Here is a 23,310-nt window from a genome sequence, read left to right as displayed (position 1 = left end):
ATACACTCACTCTACATGTTTTGTATGCTTGTTTTTTGTTTTTATTTTTTAAAGAAAGAAAGACATGAAGTTAGGTGGGTCAGGAGGGAGGGAAAGAAGTAGAGTTAGAGGGAAGGGATGAAACTATGGTATATGAAACTATGAAAACTGAAAAAATTAATACAAATAAACTCAATAAACTTTGGCAGCTTCGTATCAACACATGGGGACCAAATTGCTTTTAAATATATACCAGCTCACACTCAAACAAAAGAATATATGAAGCCTAAGAAAGTTAACATGCTGCCTACTTACTAATATCTAATATGATTCCAGCTTAAACTCATTTTGATGTCATGTTTGGCCAATGCCTTAATCTCTCTGAGGTCTTAGTTTTAAAAGCAAGGCCTTGAATCTCTTGATTTCATTTCTGTCAGTGGGCAGAAACATTGTGAGCATCTTCCAGCCATTTGTGAGAGCGACTAGAATATACCATTCAGAATATCATTCCTAGATTAGCTTTCGTTGGAAAACTATTTTAATTCAGTAACAGACATTATTCAAAATGTTAAAGTTAAACTTGTAGACAGGCAATTTTATTCAGAACATTACACTAAATGGTTTATTGGGCAATATAATAACATGGCATGGTGATTTCTGTTGGGATTATAAGCTGAAATGTTTGGCTATAACTCCCTAGTGTATATTTCCATTTCTGAGGTTTATATGGAATTTAAGTTTGTGATCTTTATTTCCTTTGTGTATTTTTCTTATAACTTTTTTTCTGGGAAGCACTCCCTTGTAAGACTTGTAGTGCTCAGAAAAATAAAACACTAAGCTTTTTTTGTTTGTTTGTTTGTTTGTTTTCTTCTTCATTTCTCTTACCAAAGTTCTTACCTTAGAGAAAAAAATGGTCAGAATTGAGAATTGTTTGAACTTCATCAGAAAGAAAGGTAAAAAGAAGTTGAGAGAACCACGAACAGCTATGTGGGCAGTTCCTTCCCTCATGCCTTGTCTGCTCATTTTCCTGAACAATCATTTTCAAAAGGCCAGCCATAATCCTCACGATTGCCCACTGGGCCCCACAGGTGACTTGACAATGACCACCTTTGGCTCTCTCTGTCTTCGATAGGATATTCATAGATATCTGCTTATTCTCAGTCTTCTACAGGTTTTGCTAAGATGTAACTTCCTTGGGGATCTCTCTCCTGAGTATCTCATTGGCAATTACACCTACTTTTCTCATAGGACTGATAATCATTGAATAAAACGGATGGAATTATCTTTAATTATAGGTATTCATTCTGCTAAAATTAAGTACTGAGAGGGTAGAGAGTTCTGTTTTGTTTGTTCTATTTTACTTACAGTTCTGATCAATCATGTAATGGAGATAGAAAGGACAGAGAGGAGAGAGAGCCAGAGTAGGAGGGAGGGAGCGAGGGAGAGAGAGAGGAGGGAGAGAAGAAGGGAGAGGGGGAGAGGGAGAGGGAGAGAGAGAGAGGGGGAGAGAGAGAGAGGGAGAGAGGAGATACTGTTCCTATTTTGGGAGAAATAATAATTTTAAGTGAAAACAGTTTTAAAGAGATAGGATATTGGACTTATAGTGAGGTCTGGAAACACAGGCTGCTCTAATTGGGTGTGAAAAGGTTTCTTCAGCAAATTATATCATGTGTGTGCTTATGATCAGTTTTGCTATATTTTTTACTAGAAATTGCCAAAACATATGTTAAGAGAAAAGGCATTTTTGTATTTGATCTCCAAATGCATGATAAAAGTGAAAAGAGGCTCGTATACTTGGTCCATAAGGAAATTACTCTATAATTATTTTGTATAAATATTTAGTATAAAAAGTATAAAAAAATTGGCTTGAAGTATAAAAAAAGCAAAGAATATGAGGCCAGTAAATGTGATAGTTTCCTCACTATTTCATTTACTAGTCATATGATGTCTGGTTAGCTGTATGTTACCTCTGAGCCTCAATTACCTAGCCTATAAATACAGTAAAATCTGCTTTATTTGATGTTTCATATATAGCCATGTTTTCTCTCTAAATATGTTTACTTTTATAATTAATCCACCATATATCTAAATTTATAGCTCTTTTTTTCCCCTTTGCTTAACAGACTGTTAGAATGTAAGTTTTATATGGAAAAATCTAGTTTTCTTTTTCAATATGTGACACCAATTACAAATATCAAGTCAGACAGGATAAGTTGCTTAGTAAATATGCTGTATGATGGTTGAGTAAGCGAATGCAAGCCCTGGAGTTTTCTGACACAATGCTGGTAAATTTTCATATGCAATCATTTAAAGTGAAGAGACATTATTGTCATCCTGTCTAAACAATTATGTTTATTATTAAATACACTCTTCACACTTCTTTAATTTGTCACAGTGTAGATGGCTGTCTTCTAGATTTACTATCTCAACTCCAAGTTTAGGGAAATAATGGGGTTCTGATGATTCTCATAACAGGTCTCTAAGCTGGCTGGTGTCTTGGTCAAGCACGGTGTCAAGAAAGGTGACACTGTGGTCATCTATATGCCCATGATCCCACAAGCAATATATACCATGCTGGCATGTGCAAGGATAGGAGCCATCCACAGCCTCATATTTGGAGGATTTGCATCCAAAGAACTAAGTACCCGCATTGATCATGCAAAGGTGAGTGCGTTCTTCAGGGTCAAGTCATTCAGCTGCCTATAGCATACCACTTAATTGTGGGGAATTCATTTAAGTATTATTTCATGATGTGATCTTCATTTCAAATGAAATACTCAAATTTAGTTCTTTCTCCCTTCCTTTATTTCTTCCTTCCTTCTTTCCTTCTCTTTCTTTCTTTCTTTTTTTCTTCTTGCATATATCTGTTCACCATACATTGATTTTGGAATTTTTGCCATGACAAACATCATGCTAAGTGTTTAGAGGAATATAAAATAGGAGATGAAGCATGCATGTGCCTTCTGTGTTATCATGTTATGTATTGACATGGATAAGACACCCAAAAAAGACAAGTGATAAATAATTTATTCCTTAGACGTATCTAAGGCCCTGATAATTCCCTTGGAACTGGGTAACAAATCTCCCTTTATGTGTGTTCCTTGGAACTGGGTAATAAACTGTTATTACCCAGACAGATTGACACATAGGTGCAGGGTTTAGAGGGAATGTTTGGAAGATTGCTGTCATGTGTTGAAATTGATTACCAAGATAACAAATTCCATAAACCTATTGTGTAATATTCTTGAGGTATGACCTTAAATGATCTAGTACATGATTTGTGGCTTATATGGCTTACTTTAAAAATGACGGACATTATCATTTCATGAATTTATCAGGGGTCACCACATATATTTTTGTAAAGGGCCACACAGTAAATGTTTTATGATTTGTATGCCACCTTGTTTCTGGTGTAGCCATTCAGCTGCTAGTGTAGCAGTGAAGTGGCCATAGAGAATACACACAAGGATGAGGATATCTTGTCACAATACAACTTTACAAAAATTGCATCGCTTTCTAATTTAAAGGTAGGGACAGCTAAAGAGGGATTCCTGGAAAACAGAAATATTTAAGAGGGATCTTGACTAAGATTTCCTAGTTGGCCACAATGTGATAATGAGATCCACCAACAATACAAATCAAGAGTTAGAGGCAAGAAGGAAGAAAAGTCATCTGGGAGAGAGCATGCAGGATGGTGTGACAGAATGTAGGGAGAGAGCTCGCTAGATAGGATTCCACTGAACCTACAGAAATAACAGAGCAGGCAAGTATTGTATTTTAAGTGATGTTAGGAAGACAGTCGTGCAGTGTGGGAGATTCTGAGAGCTTGAACAAGAAGTTTTGAAAGAAATTCTATTTGCAAAGCAGTTGTGAAGATGTGGGGGGGAATGGCCGTGGGAAGACTGAGGAAGGAAGGAAATAGGAGATGACTTACCTCACAGTTACACAAGCCCCAAATGGGACATTCCTAGCGGGGCAAGGAGTTAATATATTAGGAATTCCCCTGGGAGGCAGGCACATGCTAAGACTATATATTTGCTTCATCTGAAAATTAATTAGGTATTAGAACTGGGAAAACATTTTGTGAATTAACCTCATGAGTTAGTTGTTTTTTTGTGTGTTTGTTTGCTTTTCTTTTTAAAAACATTGAGTTAAGGATCATCAAAAAAAAAAAAAAAATCTAAAGGAATTATCAGTCACTGACCTGCAAATTAGAGGGAAAAGATTTTTGAGTAGGCTGCTGTAGACTTCAGGTTTTAGCCACAGAAATCCTGAACACCATTTACACAAACACATTGAGTACATTACTTTAAAAAATACCCTTTTCTAACATGTAGAAAAGATAATATATACAAAAATCCAGAGTCTTTTTGTGCTATGCCGATGAAGGAGTTTCATTCACAACACACATGCTTAGCTTTACTAATGCATTTAGGAAATAATGCATGCTCTTATGTGAAAAGCCATTCATCATGCCAAATTTAACAAACTCAGTAGAAATGTCTGTTCTTACATCATGATGTAAAAAAAGGATAAGAAATACTTTAACAGATAAACATGGAAAGGTGTATTCTGTGAAAATGTCCAGACTCCATAAAATCGCTGATAAAAGCTGTTAATAGAGACATGAAAGGAGTTATTTCAGACTCTCATTTTAACGACTTTAATTGTTCAGGTGTTATAAATTTATATGTGCTCTTCATTTACTGTATATTTGTTCCAAATTATAAACTTAGGAGATGTTATCTAGTGCTATGCTCACAAACATTAAAAACAATAAATTGTGAACTAAAGTATGTATCAGAACATAATAAAACAAAACAAGAATTGTTTCTATTTTCTCTCCATGCTTTATAAAAATATATCAACTTACTGTAGTTGGATAGAAAGAGTCTGAAACCATAGAACTGGCTCTCTCTGCCTCCTCCACTGCTAACCTGAGGCAAGTTATGTAGCTGCCATGAGCTTCAGCTCCGTGAGTACTGAGTGATACTCAAAATGCAAAATTGACTAGATGTGCATAGATTTGACATAGTCTAAACCTTCCCTAAATGAACTATATTGTAACCAAAAGTCAGAATTCAAGAACATATGCTATACCATGGAGTGATTATCTGTCTCCTGATCAATTTATTATATGGTAGCTTGTCTTGGAACAATATAATAACACAAATAAAGATGTGCTTGTTTCTATAAATTATTGAAAAATTGGCTTAGAATTGTGATTGCTGTTGAGAACTTGTGATGTAATAAGGAATGTATGCGGAGTAAGAGACACAAAGGTAATTACCCTCCATATTTGTCATTGGAGAGCTTATGGTGTTAGGAGGTAAAGGAATGTGTGGACTGTAGTCCCATATCTGAGACATACCCAGCATGTTCCAAAGAAAGTTTAATACAGGCATTCCATGGATACCTTTGAACTACACCTAAAATTTGCAGATAAATGAATGCACGTGAATGACAGGAGCATGTCTTGGACTTATGAGATCAAAACAAATTATTTGGGAATCCTTTTAAGAAAAATAATGTAAGACAGGCATAGTGGCACACACCTTTAACGCCAGCACTTAAGAGGCAAAAGCGTGAAGATTTCTGTGAGTTTGAGAGAGGCTTGGTCTATGTAGTCAGTTCCAGAACAGGCAGGGCTATGAAGTGAGATTCTGTCTCAAAGTAAATAATAATAATAATAATAATAATAATAATAATAATAATAATAATAATATAAAACTACATAATATATACTAACATAATCATGTATTAAGGGTGAGGAAAATATCACTAAAATCTAAGTTTTGTATAACCTCATTTTGTCATATTTAAGAGACAACATTTATATAGAAAACCTAAAAAAAAAATCTTCCTGACTTGTTTTGTTATTTCCACTTAAGAGATACAGTACTCCCATAAACAAAAATATATTTATGTGTGTTGGGTGTGTGTGTGCATTTAGGTCTGTACAGATGTATAAACCTGTGTGTGTATGAATGTAATATAGGCCATCAGTTCTCTCGATTATGCAAGATTAACTTGGCTTAATGAATTCTTCAGAAGATATTTTATATAACTCATATTTATAAGCCCTAAGTATCATTAAGTGTATGATTTTGAACAGGCAAGTGAGATTTTGTTTGTTAATGCTTGCTGGGTTTTAGGCCAATTGTTTAGTAGTAAACAGAAATCATTTAAAAATCTCCTTCAAAATATTAAATAGTCTACACTGAAATACTGTGACTACTTTCACTAGGATTATTAAAGCTTTTTTTTTTTTCCTTTTTTTCTTTTCATTTTAGCCCAAGGTGGTTGTTACAGCATCCTTTGGCATCGAACCTGGAAGGAAGGTAGAGTACATCCCACTTTTAGAAGAAGCTCTGAGACTGGGACAACACAGACCAGACAGAGTTCTCATTTACAATCGTCCAAATATGGTAATTTGAAAACTTAATCTCTTCTTGTTGATGGTAGTGTGCCGAAGATAATTTTAGTTTTGGTCATTTGAAAGCTACAATTGATTCCTAAACTACTAAATATCCTGAATATAATTGCAGTTATGGGAGTGAAAGAAAAAGATGCAGATGATAGTATCTACGGAAAACTAAATGAGAATAACAAATAATAAGGCACCTGATCACAGGTGGAAGTAATACTCTGGTTTGTGTATGATTTTCCTGGGCTGTTATTTATGACTTTAAGTTTAACACTGGCAAATACTAACTACCTGCTTACTATTTGGTTTTCAAGATACTATGGATATCTATTTCAAGATCCAAGTCGAATAAAAAAAGTCTTCTGGGAACTGTATGAGTTAGAGGGTAGTGTTACTACTGTTTGAGGAAGAGGAGTCGTTGTACATTAAGATGAAGTAACCAGCCTGATTAATGATAGTCCTGATTTGGCCTCTAGTGCTTCTACTCTGAATTTTTTCTTTACCCATCTACTTCATGACCTGTTGGAAAGGTCTAGTTAGTTATATGCAAAGTATCTTTTAAAAATTAAGGAAAGTTTTTTTCTTCTCATCCAGAGATAAACTGAGTTCCGAAAAGTAAAGCAAATATTCTATACAGACGCATTGTCCTATGCTCCATAGAGGATGAAAGTTATAGCATTGCAAATATTTTATGCTTTTCCTTGTAACCTTGATCTGATGTCACCTTGCTTCTGTGATCAGTCAATGAATTTTCCAACTGCATACAATGGGACCAAGTCAAGTTTTGAGCAGATCATTACTCTTTCTGCAAAAGATAAATTACAAAATCGCAAACATTTGTGTGCCATTTTGTAGACCTCTTGAGAGGATTTCATCAGAGAATACTGAATTAACAAGTTTGGAGACTTGAGTGTTAAGTCTCTGCCATTCTGATGAGCACATAACAAGAATCATTGCCACAATAAATTCCCTTGTGAAGCTTCAGAGTTGTGGTTCATGAACTGCTGCACTCAGCGAATTTTATGCTCTGACTGTCTCAGAGAAGAAGGCTAAGTTTCTTTCAAGCATATTTCTTTTTGAAGAGGTGTTATTTCCATTTAAATCAAGGAACACAAAGTCATTAACTCCATGGAGCTTAGGTAAGGAAAGGGCTGAGGAGGCAAAAACACTCCCACAGACGCAGTTATTTGAGTGTCTACTGTTGATACACGGATATGAATTCACTCAGGAGTTGTGCCAGCCTTGTGTTGACTGGGACCCATGTGAGGTGGTTTTCAGTGCCTTTGCTTACTTAGTTCTCATGGATCAGTGAGTTGGATCTTATACCTGACTCCATTTTGCTCCTGAAGAAACTGCGCCATGAACCAGGGAATGCCCGAAGTCTAGCTAGTTGATATAACAAGGTTCTAACTGTGGTTTGATAACTTTTAAACAATGAGATGTACGCGATTTCTTCTGCTCCAGAAGCACACGATGTTTAGATATTCAGCTTCTTTATCCACATTTTATTGTGATTCTCTTCTCTCAGTAGAATCGTTTTTATCTCTTTGCCCCATTTAACTGGCTCACTTCTCCTCTTTGCCCTTTATCCAACTTTCCTCGCCAGAGATACAGATAAAGGCTTTAAATACATCTTCTCCTTATAGAAGACCTATTGTTTAGGAAGTAATTAAATCCAGTGATTTTTTTTTTTTTATTTAGAGAGAAACAAATGGTGAGGCTTGGTGTTCTGTCTCATTAACTAGCTGTACTTTTGCCAAACGAGGTGAAAGTTTGGCTGCTACTCCTAAGCCTCAGGCAAACTATGATAGAACCAAAGAAATATCATGTTTCCATGGAATTCTCTCAATGTTGTCTGTTAAGAATTCCAATATCCAGGAAGGACTTGCCAATAGAGAAACACACACATACACACACACACACACACACACACACACACACTCACACACACACATTTTATACAATAAATGCTGTTACTATTTCTCTCTTCATTTCTTCAGAATCTTTTAATCACACACATTTTTTTTTAGCCTAAAGAATAACCATTTTTTTCCTAGTGCCCATTTCATCAGAGGCTTGTAAAAATCAAAGATGTTTGTAATTACAATTCAGTTTTCATTTTGCAATATGATGATTTTTTACAGCTCTACAATTATGATGGTAAAGCTTTGATAATTTGAAATTGGTTATTTTTATCTCATGCGTAAAAAGAAATGGAAACATGATTTGCTCATAATTAAGCTGTAGTGTTTATTTAAATGTTATCAGTTGCTACCTATCCAAGGAAGGCAAGAGATGTCAGCTGTGCTTGAAATGTAAACTTTATAAGTAGTGTTCAGTTTAGATGCTTATCTACAAATGAATTTATTCAGAAATATTGTATTTATGATATTGCCTCAAAACATAATTTGTAAATGTGCATACTTAAATATATGAGAAGTTTTTATAGCCCTGGTAAATGGTAGGGTCCTAGAAAGTGGAAGTTACTTTCTTTTGGGAGTGCCCTGGAGCCTGTGAGCTTAGCTCAGATGTTATCTTGATGAAGTCAGTAGTTCCATACATGTTTGACTTTGTTGTTCACCTACTCTGTTAAACTTTGTGTAATTGGGTTCTGCCTGTGTTTATACATTTCTTAACTATAGACTTGCTGATATATCAGGTGTCATAGTGCATGCCTTTAATCCCAGAACTCTGGAGGTAGAGGCAGGCAAATCTCTATGCTTTTGAGACCAGCCCAGTCTATATAAGGAGTTCCAAGCCAGTCCAGGATACAGAGAATCAAAACAAAACAAAATAAAAAAGAAAGAGAAAACCCTTCCTACTAAGCAATGTTGAATTTAGTCTTTCAAGAAATAGCCAGTATGCAGCATGATCTCTTACCTAGATCACTATAGTTTCTCATTAGAGTGATTTTTACCCAAGACTACTTGGGTAAAAATTTTTATTCCCCCTTAATGACTGTTTAATTCATTTCAAGTTGTATCCTTTTGATGACATGGCTGTTATTACAAACTTTATAAAACAAAGTCTTGTTCTTAAGGGAGGAAAAACAAGACTTTTTTTTTTCTGTTTTCTATCATTTTCATGACCGAAAGAGAGAGGAAAACATTTTATGCCTGTCACCTATTCTCTTTAATTTTAAAAATCGGTTTCCCTCTTGAACAAACACAAATGGAACGCTTTCTTCCCCCCACGAATTTGGCTAGAGGTGCCCCATCAGAAAGGCAGCTTCAGTGTGACTCCCAAATGTCCCTATATAAAAATACTTTAATGCACTTGGTGACACTTTTTGGTTAATTAATAAGTCAAGCGAGAACTGAGTTTTTAAGTTACTTGGGCACATTTATGTTTGAAAATATGTATCTCTGAGCTAATTAAGCTTGAGGATGCACAGAAACATGACAGTATCATATTTAATTGTTTAGGGTAGCCATAGAGTTCAGTAAAAATGTGGCTTTTAATCCATGAGAGAGAAAGTCACATCAAACCACTAAATTGTGTAAAAAGACAGTTTATTAAAGAATCTACCTTAACGTGTAACTTTGAGATTTATTCATAAATCCCATGCTTAGTGTCATGAAGGTACAGCTTTCTAATGGATGCTCAAACTTAGAGATTTAGCCTTTCCGTGGCTCTCCTGTAGCTTAATCTCCTATGTTTATTGTGCACACTTTTGCGTTTTGCTGTGTAGGAGAAAGTTCCTTTGATGGCAGATCGTGATCTGGATTGGGAAGAAGAAATGGCAAAAGCCCAGTCACATGACTGTGTGCCTGTTCTCTCAGAGCACCCATTGTACATTCTCTACACATCTGGAACAACAGGGTTGCCTAAGGTACTTGCTTCCTTTGGGATATCCACAGTGGCATATTTCTGCTGCAGGAAATCTTTGTGATTAGGGGAGGAAAATATTTGCAGATGGTAGCTTGATGATTGAACATAGTTCCTTTATTTCTTAAATAAATTCTGTATAAATATTCTTTAAAGGGAAATACTTCGGCCCTCTTTTTTTTCAAAATTCTCAATTGTCAACAGTAAAAAAGCTACTTTGGTGCGCTGATAAAGTCAGTATGCAGTTAATTGAATATTAATTGGTCTAATGGTGTTTTGTACTTTTGTAAAAGTGTATATTTCACTTACTATGTTAAATTTTGTGGCACTAGGCTTGAACACAAAGTAAAAGATAATTTTATTCTTTTAAATTGAGGTATATGTTCTGTATACTATGACATTTTTTTACATTTATTTATATTGTATGTGTGTGTGTGTGTGTGTGTGTGTGTGTGTGTGTGTGTGTGTGTGTGTGTGTGTGTGTGTGTCCCTGTATACCATAGCATACACATGGAAGTTCCAGGACAAGACACAAGAGTTGGTTCTTTCGTTCTGCCATGTTATTTCTAGTGATCAAACTCAGGACTTCACACTGGGTGGCAAGCACTTTAACCTCAGAACCATCTTGACAGATCTGAAATAGCCTTTTGACTGAAGATAATTTGATATGTAACTATCAATCTGAGGTTGAAGTCAAGACAGTTTGAGACAGTGACTCTTTATTCAAATTACTCAACTATTTATAATAAGGAGATACTTGACATCCTTCAACTAATCTAGCATGAAAAGTATTTTTGCAAAGCACAGAATATAAGTATCTGTATTCACAAATGTATCTGGTATCAACAAATGGCATATCAGTATGATATCTTCATGGATACGTCCTACATACAACTTCATAATTTTCTGTCTTAATTAGATAGCTCAATATTCATTAATTCAGGATTTTACAGGGAGATCACAATTTCAAAATCCTCTTCATCTGTTAGTAGTGTTTCTTTGTTATTCTTGGGTATTTGGAAAATATAATCCTAAGCATATTATGATAATGACTCCATTAGATTTATTTTTAAAGGGATAATTAAGGTAGACCATGGAAAATTTGTGTGTGAAGAAGAGAACATCTGGTAGGAGAATATATCCACTGAGATGACATGTTTCACCATACTGTTTTCTTTCATTGTATACTACATGCAATTGATGCCCAGACACGTTTTGTTTCTTGTCAATTGTCAAAATAGGTTTGTGCATATGAAAAATGATGTTTTCACTGAATTAGAATCTAGGGCTCTTTATTTACAACTCTAGTCATTTGAAAAGTAAATATTTCTTCATTACTGAAGACTAAGATTTTTTTTTTCTGTTTAAGCAATCCACAGGATTTATTCTCACTTCATTTTTCTAATTCATGAGTCCCATACAGTTCAACTGGACATTGCTCCATAAAATTACACAGGCTTCAGCAAAGCTATAATTTTATATAAAAGTCTTAATATGAACAAAGAACCCTAACAATGAAAATGCCATAACCTCCTTAAACCTCCTTAAAAGACAGATGTCAGCAAACATCTCCCTTTAGTTTGTCAAAAAGTCTCTAGAATTTTTATAAAAAAAGAACACACACACACACACACACACACACACACACACACACACACAAACTCACACATGTGCCACACTAAGACTTTACCATGACTTGGATTGAGATACTGATCAGAGGAAGAGAAGACCTGCTTGTAATGAAAAGGTGACTCAGCCAGTTTTCTGCCTTTTGTTTTCTCTGGGTTATGGGCTACCTTCTGGGCTCCTCTCATGCCTGAACTGAAAATAATCCCTGGATGCTTCTTCTGCATTCTATTTGTGTGTGGATTGTCCAGAAGACAATATTTCAATATGTTGGTGGATGCTTTGATTATTTAGAACTTTGCTCAGTTGTGACTTTTGCTCAGGGTGGAAATGTACATGAATATGAGTAATGCAATACAGACAGTAATCAGTTTGTGGAGGAGATACACAACAGAGACAAGGATGTTGTTTATTAGGCTATCTGGGTTGGCATTTTGCTTAGGACAGCACAACTAATTGGCATGAATAGACTTGGTTCACAGTTAGGAATGAGCCAGAGAAGAAACCATGACTTTGAATTTGAGAACAGATACAAAGAAAAATGATCTTGATCTGGTAAATATGGCAGGTGCTGAACATATTGTGTATGATGTGTGTTTGAGATATTAATACTAGTACAGTCAGTAATTGGAAATGAGCCTGATTTCAGTAGCTACCCTGGGGCCTGGATATAGGCCCTTGTGAGTCATCAGTGTGTAGGTCTGGCTTTCAAATCACAGAGTGGGTGGATTTGCAAAATATGACATGTGGTATGCTGTTGTGTGATTGTTTTCCTGGATAGAGGTGAATAAACATCTATGTGCTCCACATAGGACACTGTGATAGATCAAAGAAATCATTCCAGTCAATCTAGAGACTTCACTGGTATTACTTACAGGAACCCAGGCAAGTGATGACTTCAGGGAGCAGGATGACTCAAAGCTCGCTGCATCACCAAAATGCTCATCTCACCCACTTCATAAAAAACTCCACTGGAGGCTTCCTACTTCTCTAGCAATTGATTACTGTTTTTCCGTCAATCCAAGGAGGGGCCTTGCAAAGCATAATACATTCTCATCTCTCCAAGCTCTGTAAGTTTCATTAGGTCCCTGCATTTTATGAGCCTCTTTCTTTCTACAGCAGGGAATATTTCAATTTGGAGGAAATAGCTACAGAACATTTTGTCCCCTACTGATGCTCTTGTATTTTTTCCACCTTCCCTTCCATCATTGTTCCTGGAGGGGCTTTTATAGTAGTCTACCCTAGTCTGGTTACTTTATTTCACTTATGCTTGAGCATTGGGCCACTATGCCACAAGAACAGCTACTTATTCTCTGCATGACTTGTTATGGAATTGTGGTAATCACTATCTACTGGGGAGATAAGGAAATTTCCTTTCATATCCAACAAATGTTTATAAATCTATGCATAAAAACCACATCTTTAGACAACAATTAACAGACATTTAACAAAGTAACAGTGGGTTACTTCCCTGATAGGATGGACTTTCCCAGACATAGGACTTTATCTTGGGTTACAATATTAAGAATAAATTCTTCCATAGAAGGATCCTAAGAATGAATTAGAAAATACCCCATTGAACTTATAATACTCATGCCAATCAACAAACATTGGCTGGTATATTGATAGTCTAATATGCATGGGTCACCCCAAGCAGAGTGATAGGTGACAGCTCACGTCTAGTGGCCTGCACAATACTTCTAAAGCCACCCAATGGGGAAGGAACTTTCACTGCAATCTCATCTTGATTTCTCCAAGTCCTATAACCAAAACATGTAATATGTTTAGCACTAGGGGCCAACTTTCTAATTCTAACATAACATTTTACCAGTCAAAGCCTTTATTGTTCATTGGGCTTCCTTGGACAAAAACTCATAGGGACATGACCTGGTGTTAAAAATAACAACAACAACAAAATACCTATAGATTTTGGGTATACCTTCACCTCCTACACAGGATACCTCCTTACAAATCTTGACAGCTATTTTTGTGGTCATTACAGATGTTTCCACAACACACAAGAATCACAATAATATAGTGAAACCATTTTTATACATGTTGGGCAGGATTTCTGAGGGCTCAACACTATCTCTTTTATGCCATTACCCATGGGTCTTAGATAGCTAAGGGGACCCAAAAATATAAATATTAGCACTGTTCAAGGGAGATGTGCCTATCATTTTCATCATCAAAAGAGTGATGTCTGTCATTGATGGGTGATGCCAGTCCATTCAGCCTTCCATAATGTACACTTAATTTCCATTAGTCATCTGCCAATCAAAATTTGGGTTACTGCTCTACTGCTTCCACTGAGCATGTCCCCAACCCACATGACCTTGATGGGGCCAGCCTGTATCTTTGGGTCAGTTCATATCAAAGCTAGAGTAGGGCCATGCTTTGGTATGACTGCCATTAGAGCTAAGGTCCATGGTCTTATCAATAAATTCTGGAGAGGCTCTATAGCTCTTGTATTTCAATTAGCCAGACCTGGCTATTGAAAGGCCCTGGGCAGAGTGGAAAATCTCTACCTCCAAGTGCACTATTTTTGCAAGAGAGAAATGTACATCACATTCTGTAATCACCCACACCTAGGACACGCTTGCTCTTTTGAAATCTTTTTTACTTACACAGTTTTATCACCGAGGTCTCCCATGAATCATTGCTCAAGATTTAAAGCCTTCCAGATACTCATTACCATAGCACATAGCTTTGTGTTGTTGTCTTCTGTAGTACTCTGGCTGGACACAGAGCTTGCCCCATTTTTCCCCCACTAATCTGGGCTGAACTCTTTGGTTTGTTTTGCCTTTTGATCATTCTTCTCTTTCCTGAATGCTTCAGCACTTCAGGAACCCAGTTTACATGCCAGCCTAAACCATTTAGATCTGCTAGAACCTTCTTACTTCATAAAGCTCATGTCTCAGCATGAGACTCAGAAAAGCCACTAAAGCACCACATTAGCTGGCATTATTGCTCCCACAGAATTCCTGACCACTTCTCCTCCCTCAAAATAAAAACCAAGCTAAACCAAACCACCCCCCCAATCCCGCCAAACAAAATAAAACATAAAATATAAAGAAGAATAGGTTTGTAAAAGCCAGCTAAAGCAATAGGGATAGGCCCTCCTCTCATGGCTAGGAGTCCCACAAGTAGACCAAGCTACACAACTGTCACACATATATAGAGGGTCTAGGTTGGTCCCATACAGGCTCCCTAGCTGTTGGTTCAGACTCGGTGAGCTCCTATGAGCAGCCTGGCCCAGGCTCAATACTACCTCAACTTAGCTTAGTCCTACCTCAACTTGATATGCCAGGCTTTGTTGACAACATGGGAAGCCTGGCCCTTCCTGAACAGAAACAGAGGAGGAAGGGATGGTGTGGGGAAGAGGAGAGATGGGGGGATGGAAGGAGAGAAGGGAGTGGAAACTTGAGTTTGGATGTAAAATAAATGAATAAACGATAAAAAATATAAAGAAGAAAGTTTGATTTTGTAGCATACTTCAAGGCTGCCATTAATGATGATACAGAAGTCGTGGACCCAGAAATTTGAGACAATCGGTTATGTTGTATCCATAGTATGTGTGTGGTGGGGGCATGTACATGCCACTGGGCATGGATGCTCAGAGGACAACTTACGGTATCAGGTTTTATCATCCACTTTTTTGAGGCAGAATCTCTGAGAATTCTCCTACCTCTACCTCCCATTTCTGCAGCATACTGTGATGACAGCCACACACTGCTTAATATAGCTTTCCATGAATTTGGCCTACCTAAACTCAGGTATTCATACTTGCATTGCAAACATTTCGCCTATTGAGTCATCATCACCCCAGGTCCCTAATAGATAACTTTTAAGTCATTAACCTTCACCCCTTGTCCCCCTAGAAAGTCACGTCATGGTGTAAAATAAATTCAGTCCAACATCAAAAGGCCCTATAATCTTTAGCAATACTAACACTGTTTAAGAGTCTAAAGTCTATGTCTTTTCTGGGAATCAGAACAATTGCTTGACTTGGAGCTTCTGTAAAATTAAAAACAACAACAAAAAACTGTAGCGTTGTTCCTATATACAATGTCACAGAATAAGTAGTCCCACCCCAGTGGAGAGGAATGGGGCAGAGCAAGGCAAAGGGAAATGGAAAGACTGAAATTTGATGGGGCAAATTCCCAATCCTGCAGCTCCATGTCAGGAACCAGAGATTGGGATGGAACCACCCAGGAGGCCTTGGCTGGCTTCACTCCTCCAACTTTGCCACCTGCCCCACACATAGCCACTCCCTTGGGCCAGCTTCACTCTGTGTGACCAGCTTTTCTTGGCAGACCCTCCATGGTCTTGGCATCCTGATGTCTCCATTTCCACTTGGACTTCACCATCATTGATTTTCACAGTGACCTCAGGGATTTGCGCAGAATCCAGCCCTGGTTCACATTGCTTGGTTGCACTGACCTTACAGAAACACGGCATATGTTCCATGATTTCATATTGCCCTCTCTTTTGTGTCTTTTATGACTGTAAAAGTAGCATGTATGTAGCGCTGTCTAGGTTTGTTGTCATTTTGGGGTTGAGTCTGTCCCTGTTGAGCCACAATTACATTGGCATTCACTGATTCTATGGAAATGTTTTCTTAGCAGTTGTTTTGAGCAGGAAAACCTTCCTGTGGTATTCTCAGGGTAGGCTTTCTCTTTTCAAATCGTTTCCACTTTCAATAGATGGAGCCGTGCGAAGGTGGGATCTTGTGCACAGGAAACCTGTTCTGTTTTATCAGTTCAGAAGAGCAGCTTTCTCTTTAACAACACTGAATGAATACAAGTGCCTTAGAACATGAGTTGTTTGTAACATTGAATTAATTATTACTGTTTTCCTTGACCAACTACACATTTTTAAATATCTTTCTCTTCATGTCCACCCTCTCTCCCTCCCTCCCTGTTTCTGTCTCTGTCTGTCTTTGTCTCTTTCTCTTTTTCCTCATTGTGGATAAGAGCAATGACCAGTAAATGTAACGTAACCCAAATGGTATCCTATCTTGAGATTTCTTCTGCAAAACATTAACTTCCTTTTTTTTTTTTTTTTTTTTTTTTTTTTAATTTAGCCTCGCTAAAGTTCTTGTAGCACAGGCAGAATGGAACCAGATTATTTCTTAAAACATAACATGGGTTATCCACGGCCCAGTTTCTGATAGCTTCTGGAACCTCATGAATAGGGCTACCTCTATCTGAATTTAGCTTGGCTTTCTGTCCTTCAAGACTCCCACCAGACGGCCATTAGCTTATTAAGTTATGCTTGTGGCATTCAAAGGATTTTCTACCCAATGTTTCAGACTCTCCAACATTTCTCTTAAAAAGCCAGTTCCAAAGGCTTAAGAACTAAGGACCAGATTCATGATAGCAAAAGCTGCAACCACAGTATAAATATTCTGTTAGATGCTTTTTCTGTTACAGTGACAAAATACCCTATACCTACTGTTAGAAACATATTTTCTATTTTTCTTGCAGTTTAAGGGTACATTGACCTTAATAACTCTTTATTACACAGTCTGTTCGAGGGCCCTCATACATGGAATGATAAAATACACATTTAAGATAGCTCTTTCTGTTTTAATTAACCTAATCTAGAAACTCCTTCATAAACCTACCCAGAAGTTTGTATCTTAGATAATTATGAATACTGACAAGTTGTCAATCAACATTAGCCAATCCAAAGCCTATGCCATCACACTGGTATCTGATGAATCAATATCTTCCTTAACTCTACTGATGAACACAGTCTTATCTAGCCTATCGAGATGAACATCAATATATCACCTCTCTCATAATTAGTTCCATTAGTAATACCTATCTTACTTTCTAGTCTTCTCACAACTGCCATTTATGGAGAGATCAGTCAGAGATAACCAGGATCTCTAATAGCTCAGTCCAAATGAGCCAGCCTATCAGAGACTGATTTCTCTTATCTTGCTTCTGGTTTTGCATTCTTTTTTCTCTAGGAGTGATGAAAAGTTAGATTACTCCATTTCTCTACCCCCACAGCACTGAGAGTGATCCTATTAACCCACATGCCCCACAGCCTTTCAAACCAGGCTATAAGAGATACTTTCATTCTCTGAAATTCTTTACTAATTCAAACTGTTCAAAAGGCAGAATATTCCCTGATTCTCATAGTTTCCTGTACTGGGCCATTATCAAAGCCCTCATCTATATACTGAAAGATGAATTTTTCACTTCCATTGAATTAAAGGTCAGACCTGAAGGGTATCATTTCTCATTTCTACCTTATTCTCCCCCTTTTCATTCTCCAGTTATTCATGTGAGTTTCAAGACTTAGAATGTTAGGAAGGAATCTTCAGCACATACACCTAATGTGCCTGTTATTCTCTTGCATCTTGTCAATTTTAAGAAATGGCAAACCAACATGTCCATTTCATCCTCACCTTTTTTTCCACCCCCACAAAACATCAAATACGTATGCAGAAGATAACATGTAAATGCCCATTTCCATTGCAATTCTTCCCATGTATGGACAGTTTTCTTTTTCCTTTGGAGATAACTCAGTCTCAGTTGCATTTCTTATGCCCATGGCAAAGGATACACAGTAGGCACTATAGCCTGTTTACTGTCTAGATAGATTTATGATGCTTTTGGGGCTATTTCCCAGTCCATCAGGTATTATAAGGGACTCTCCATGCTCCTGATGTGTACTTTATTCATGATGAAGGCATGTTACTCCACAACATATAGTGGAATCTGGCCGTCATGGGATCCCCTCATTGACACTCCATTTGAAGAATTGAAGATGTGGCTTTGATTGTAGGACTTGTCATTAATGTAGATATCATGCAAATTCCAATACAGCAAGAAGGCACAGCATCCATTATGATACATGGAGAGATAGCCATGCAAAGATTGCCTTCACAAATATCTACCTGCAGATGAGTTGGCTTCCATTGCATGCACTATCACTTATTGGAAGGGGCATGCAACTTCTCCTCCACAGCTGACCTTTGGTTCTGTCAATAACTGTCCAGGTACCAATTGCATTATGTAACATTTGGGGAGAAGATGTAAACAAATGTTTATTTCCTGAGACAGGGCATTGACGACAAAGCAAAGAATTCCAGCCAAGTTTATGCTGTTGAACTAATGAGTTTCTTTGAGGTTGCTCCTTGGAGCATAAGCAAAGTAAAGGCAGCTAGCTACATCACCAAAAGCCTATTGCCATGTGAATGAGTGACAGCTCATGAACTCTGCATCCCTAGAGTTCACTGCACAACTTGCTGGCAGCTGTACTGGAAAATGTCCTTTCCTCTAGCAATTGCTTACTGATTATCACTTTGGGGAGAGCCTTGGGACTCTTGTAAATTCCTAAGCACTTGGAACCTCTAAGTTGTATTAGTTTCTTTAATGTTATGACCCTCCCTTTCCCTGCAGGAGGAATTGTTTCAATTAAGAGGTAATTAATACACAACAAATGGCAAGATATTTGTCTCTCAACTGCTCAAACATATTTTCTTCCCTTAGGGAGACTTACGATTTGCAAATACCCCATGCCCATCCACCCCAGTCCACCCAAGAGAGCTCCTCTATTTCCCCTTCTCAGGGAGATCCATGCTCCCCCAATAGGCTTTCCTTGTTGCCTAGCCTCTCTGGGTCTGTGGATTGTGGCATGGTCATCCTTTACTTTACAGCTAATATCCACTTAGGAGTGAGTACATACCATGTTTGTCTTTCTGGGTCTGGGTTACCTCACTCAGGATGGTGTGAACATGAGGGGCCATGGTGTGGGGTGGGCAGAGGGGGAGAGTGCTGAGATGGGTAGAAGCCTGGTGCAAAGGAAACTACCAAGGGAGTCTATAAGGATGAGCTTAGCTAAGACTTCTGTGATTGGATTGGAGACTACCTCCATTGTCGTTGGAGAGCCTTCATCCAGTGACTGATGGAGGCAGATTCAGAGACCCAGGGCCAAACATTGGGCTAAGCTGAGGGAGTCCTGCTGAGGAGAGGGTGAAGGGATTGTAGGAGCCAGGGGTGTCAGGGACATCTCAGGAAAGTCCACAGAAATAGCTAGCCTGACTCTTGGAAACTCAGAGTCTGAACCAACAACCATGGAGCCTGCATGGGACCGAGCTAGGCCCTTTGCTTCTATATGAGACAGTTGTGTAGCTTGGTCTATTTGAAAGACTCCTAGAAACAGGAGCAGGAGCTTCTCCCTTGTGCTTTGGCTGACTCTTGGGAACCAATTCCTTATGTTAGATTGTCTTGCCCAGCCTGAATACGGCAGAGGGGGGGTGCTTGGTCTTATGGCAGCTTGGTATGCCAGGCTTTGCTGATGCCCATGGGAGACCTGCCCCTTTCTGAGCAAATACAGAGGAGGGGTGGATTCAGGAGGGCAAGGGGGAGATAGGGGCAGGGCGTGGGAGGAGGGGAGGGAGGGGAGGCTATGCTCGGGATGTAAAATAAAAAGTAAATTAAATTAAAAAATATTTGCAAATGTTTGGTGCACATTGATATCAGACCTTTATGGCACTTACTTGAATGTACTTTATAAATATTAGTGCATGTTTTAGAATATATCTCAACTGCTTTCCTTCCACTCTGGCACTAATATTAGGATTTGACCAAGGCAGGTCTTCAGATTATTTGCTGAATGAATTTTCTGTTCCCCAGACTCTGTTTTCATACCTATATTCCATATTTCATTTTAAAGATATAATAAAGATTAAATGTATTAGAAACTTTAAACACAAGAAAGATTTGTGGGTTTGCAGTAGTGAAACTGGAACATATAAATTTATATCACTGTGCAGCTTGTTATTTAGAAAAATTTTCAAGTATTTAAAGTGTTTTTAAACACTCTTCTTAAGCTGAGGAAAGGACTCAGTGGGTGATTCACTTGTCAAATAAGTTTGATGACTTGACTTCAATCCCCAGAGTACACATAACAAACTGTACCAGGAGAGCACATGGGTCTGAAGGTGCTGGAGGTGGGAGGCAGACAGAAGTACTAGATGGTCACATATTTGGGAGCTTAGTAAAAGCATCAGTGAACAACAATGGAGACTGTGCATCAAATAAGGCAGAAGGCAACACCAGACCAACACCAGAGACCTTCCTCTGACTGCTACACATGCTCTGTAACTCATGCATGTCTACACCCACATGCATGCACACACACACATCACACCCTCCCCCATATTCTATTTCTTATATACATATGTAAGGTCTACAAACTTGGAGTTGACTGGGAGCTGCATGAGAGGTAAATCTGTTCGCTGCTGCCAATATTCAAACATCTATGCCTGAACTACTTCACATACAAGTGTGGTGGACTTCATATTCTGTTTGCTTTGCATGAATGCATTCAACAGAGTTTAATAATGATCACTTCTATCCCGAATCAATTTTGCTGCATCTGAAGGAGTCTGGCAATCAGAAAAGGGTAAAAAAATTTCCAGTGCCAAAAATAAAAATAAAGACAAAAGAGTAAGAGGCATGAAAAAGCAGAAGGAAAGGGCTGAAATAAAGGCAGAGAAGGAAGGCTGTACATAAGGGTTGTTATGTATTCATAGCACTCTTGTAACTTTTGCTCCTGTTGTGTAGACTTCGTTTTTTCCCTGCCCCAAGGGAACAAGTGAGAGAGAGCAAGAGTAATACATATAAGTGAACATTTCTGGTACAATTCTTGCAGGCAAAATGCTGAACTTGCTACATCTTTACCCCTTATCTCAGAGTTGTACAGATCAATAAGACATTATATAGCTGCTCAAGAAATCTTCCGCAGATGTAGTCTCAGAGTCCTCAAGAAATTGTAGCAAGAGATTGTGTAGTTGATGAAGTATCTCAAATGGAAACATTCCGTCTCCTCTATGATGCTCCACTAAGTTATACAACTTTGAAGGAATTCTCCTGAAAAGGAGAAAAAAATACTTTTTTTTCCAAACCATTGTCTTGTTGATACAGCTGCTTGCTCCACTGTTTATTGTTTATCTTGTTTGGTCAGCAGCACATGGACTAAATGTCCGGTCTATGGAGTACACACTGCGCTGTCTGCCCTGCAGTCAGTGTGGGAGAGGAACCACACTGATGGTGATGTCGGTGCTCACCCCAGAAGGAGACTGAATTTTCCTCCCCCAGCAGCCATCAATAGCTACTCAGGGGGGTGTTGGGCCTCCTGAACCCAGCCTCCATCCACTCTAGAATGTTGACTAGCTTGATTTGGACACATCTTGTACAGGCAACCACAACTTTTGTGAGTTCGTAAGAGCAAAGACCAAAAGACACTATTTCATATCAATCCTCCTGAAACATCTGTCTCTTACCAAACTCCTCTTTCTTCCTTTATGTTCCCCAAGCCTTAAGGGAATGACAGTAGATAAAAATGTCACATTTTGGGCTGAGCACACCACCACTTATTTTCTCTACTTTGAACACTTTGTGAGTCTCTTACTCATTGATGTTGACTGCAAAAAAAAAAAAAAAAAAAAGAAGCGTCTCTGTTGAGGATTGAAAGACATTAATTCATTGACATACGGATAAGGACTTAGAAGACAGTTTTATATTATGTCTATTTAGCAAAATAATAAAGTAGATTCTCCTGTTGAGCTCTTGACTGCTCTTATTATGGGTTCTTGGCTAGGTTTGCAGTGCAAAGTATAAGTTTGATTCTATATAATGGCTTTAAATCTAACCAGAACTTGGTTGGTTACCCCTATAACATCCATGCCCTTGTTGCACCAATGGCTACGTCTTGCCAGGATTGTTGTGACTCGCAAGATTCACAGGTGGATAAGATTGTGATGGTATACAGAATTTTTAAGTTGACCAGAGCTATTTCTTTTGCTTACTAAAACTCCAACTCCCTTCAACATTTGCTGATGTATTTCTTTTTAAATATAACATGTATGTCTCAGTGTTTTCTTGTTTTAGAACAGGTGTGTGTGTGTGTGTGTGTGTGTGTGTGTGTGTGTGTGTGTGTGTACAGAGGCCAAACTAGAGTATCAGTTCCATTAAGATGAGTTTACAGGGAGTTGTAAGCTGCTCAAAATGAATTCTGGTAACTGAACTCTAGTCCTCTGGATTAGCACTAAGTGGTCTCAATCACTGAGAAATCTCTGCAGTTTCTGCCTTTCAGATTTTTATAGGACAATTCAAGAACCCCCACAACACACAGACTATTTGGGAATGAGTAACCTATACACTCGGTCTCACTGCACATCCCAGCCTTCCTTGTCCTTACCCTTCAACATTCTTATTCCATTTGCACATTTCCTTCTCAAGTTGCAGCAAAAGGAACTGCACATTTCCTAAAGTCTCATTTTCTTTCTCCAATTAATGTTACAGTTTAGGTAAGTCTGTGGCATTTTGTACCACAAAAAGCATCCCATTAAGATGTAGTAATTAAGGTATTCTCTGTGATGACTTTGCTCTCATTCCTGGGTGACAAGTAACCATCCATTAGTT

At 38.0% G+C, this 23,310-nt stretch overlaps 1 protein-coding gene across 2 annotated transcripts in view; it reads left to right on the top strand.

Moving 5' to 3' along the window:
* Positions 1–23,310, top strand: part of Acss3 (acyl-CoA synthetase short chain family member 3) — a 172,797-nt gene that overhangs the window by 55,923 nt on the left and 93,564 nt on the right. For both annotated transcript variants that reach the window (XM_036169452.1, XM_036169451.1), the window contains exons 3-5: positions 2,455–2,643; positions 6,273–6,407; positions 10,098–10,238. In XM_036169452.1, coding sequence (XP_036025345.1) covers positions 2,455–2,643; positions 6,273–6,407; positions 10,098–10,238 — 465 coding nt within the window. The remainder of the gene's footprint in view (positions 1–2,454; positions 2,644–6,272; positions 6,408–10,097; positions 10,239–23,310) is intronic.

Source organism: Onychomys torridus, chromosome 20 (assembly GCF_903995425.1).
Source record: "Onychomys torridus chromosome 20, mOncTor1.1, whole genome shotgun sequence".
In the NCBI taxonomy this organism is placed as follows: domain Eukaryota; kingdom Metazoa; phylum Chordata; class Mammalia; order Rodentia; family Cricetidae; genus Onychomys; species Onychomys torridus.
Note: the sequence above shows the minus strand (reverse complement) of the source record. Positions and strands in the feature narration are given on the sequence as shown.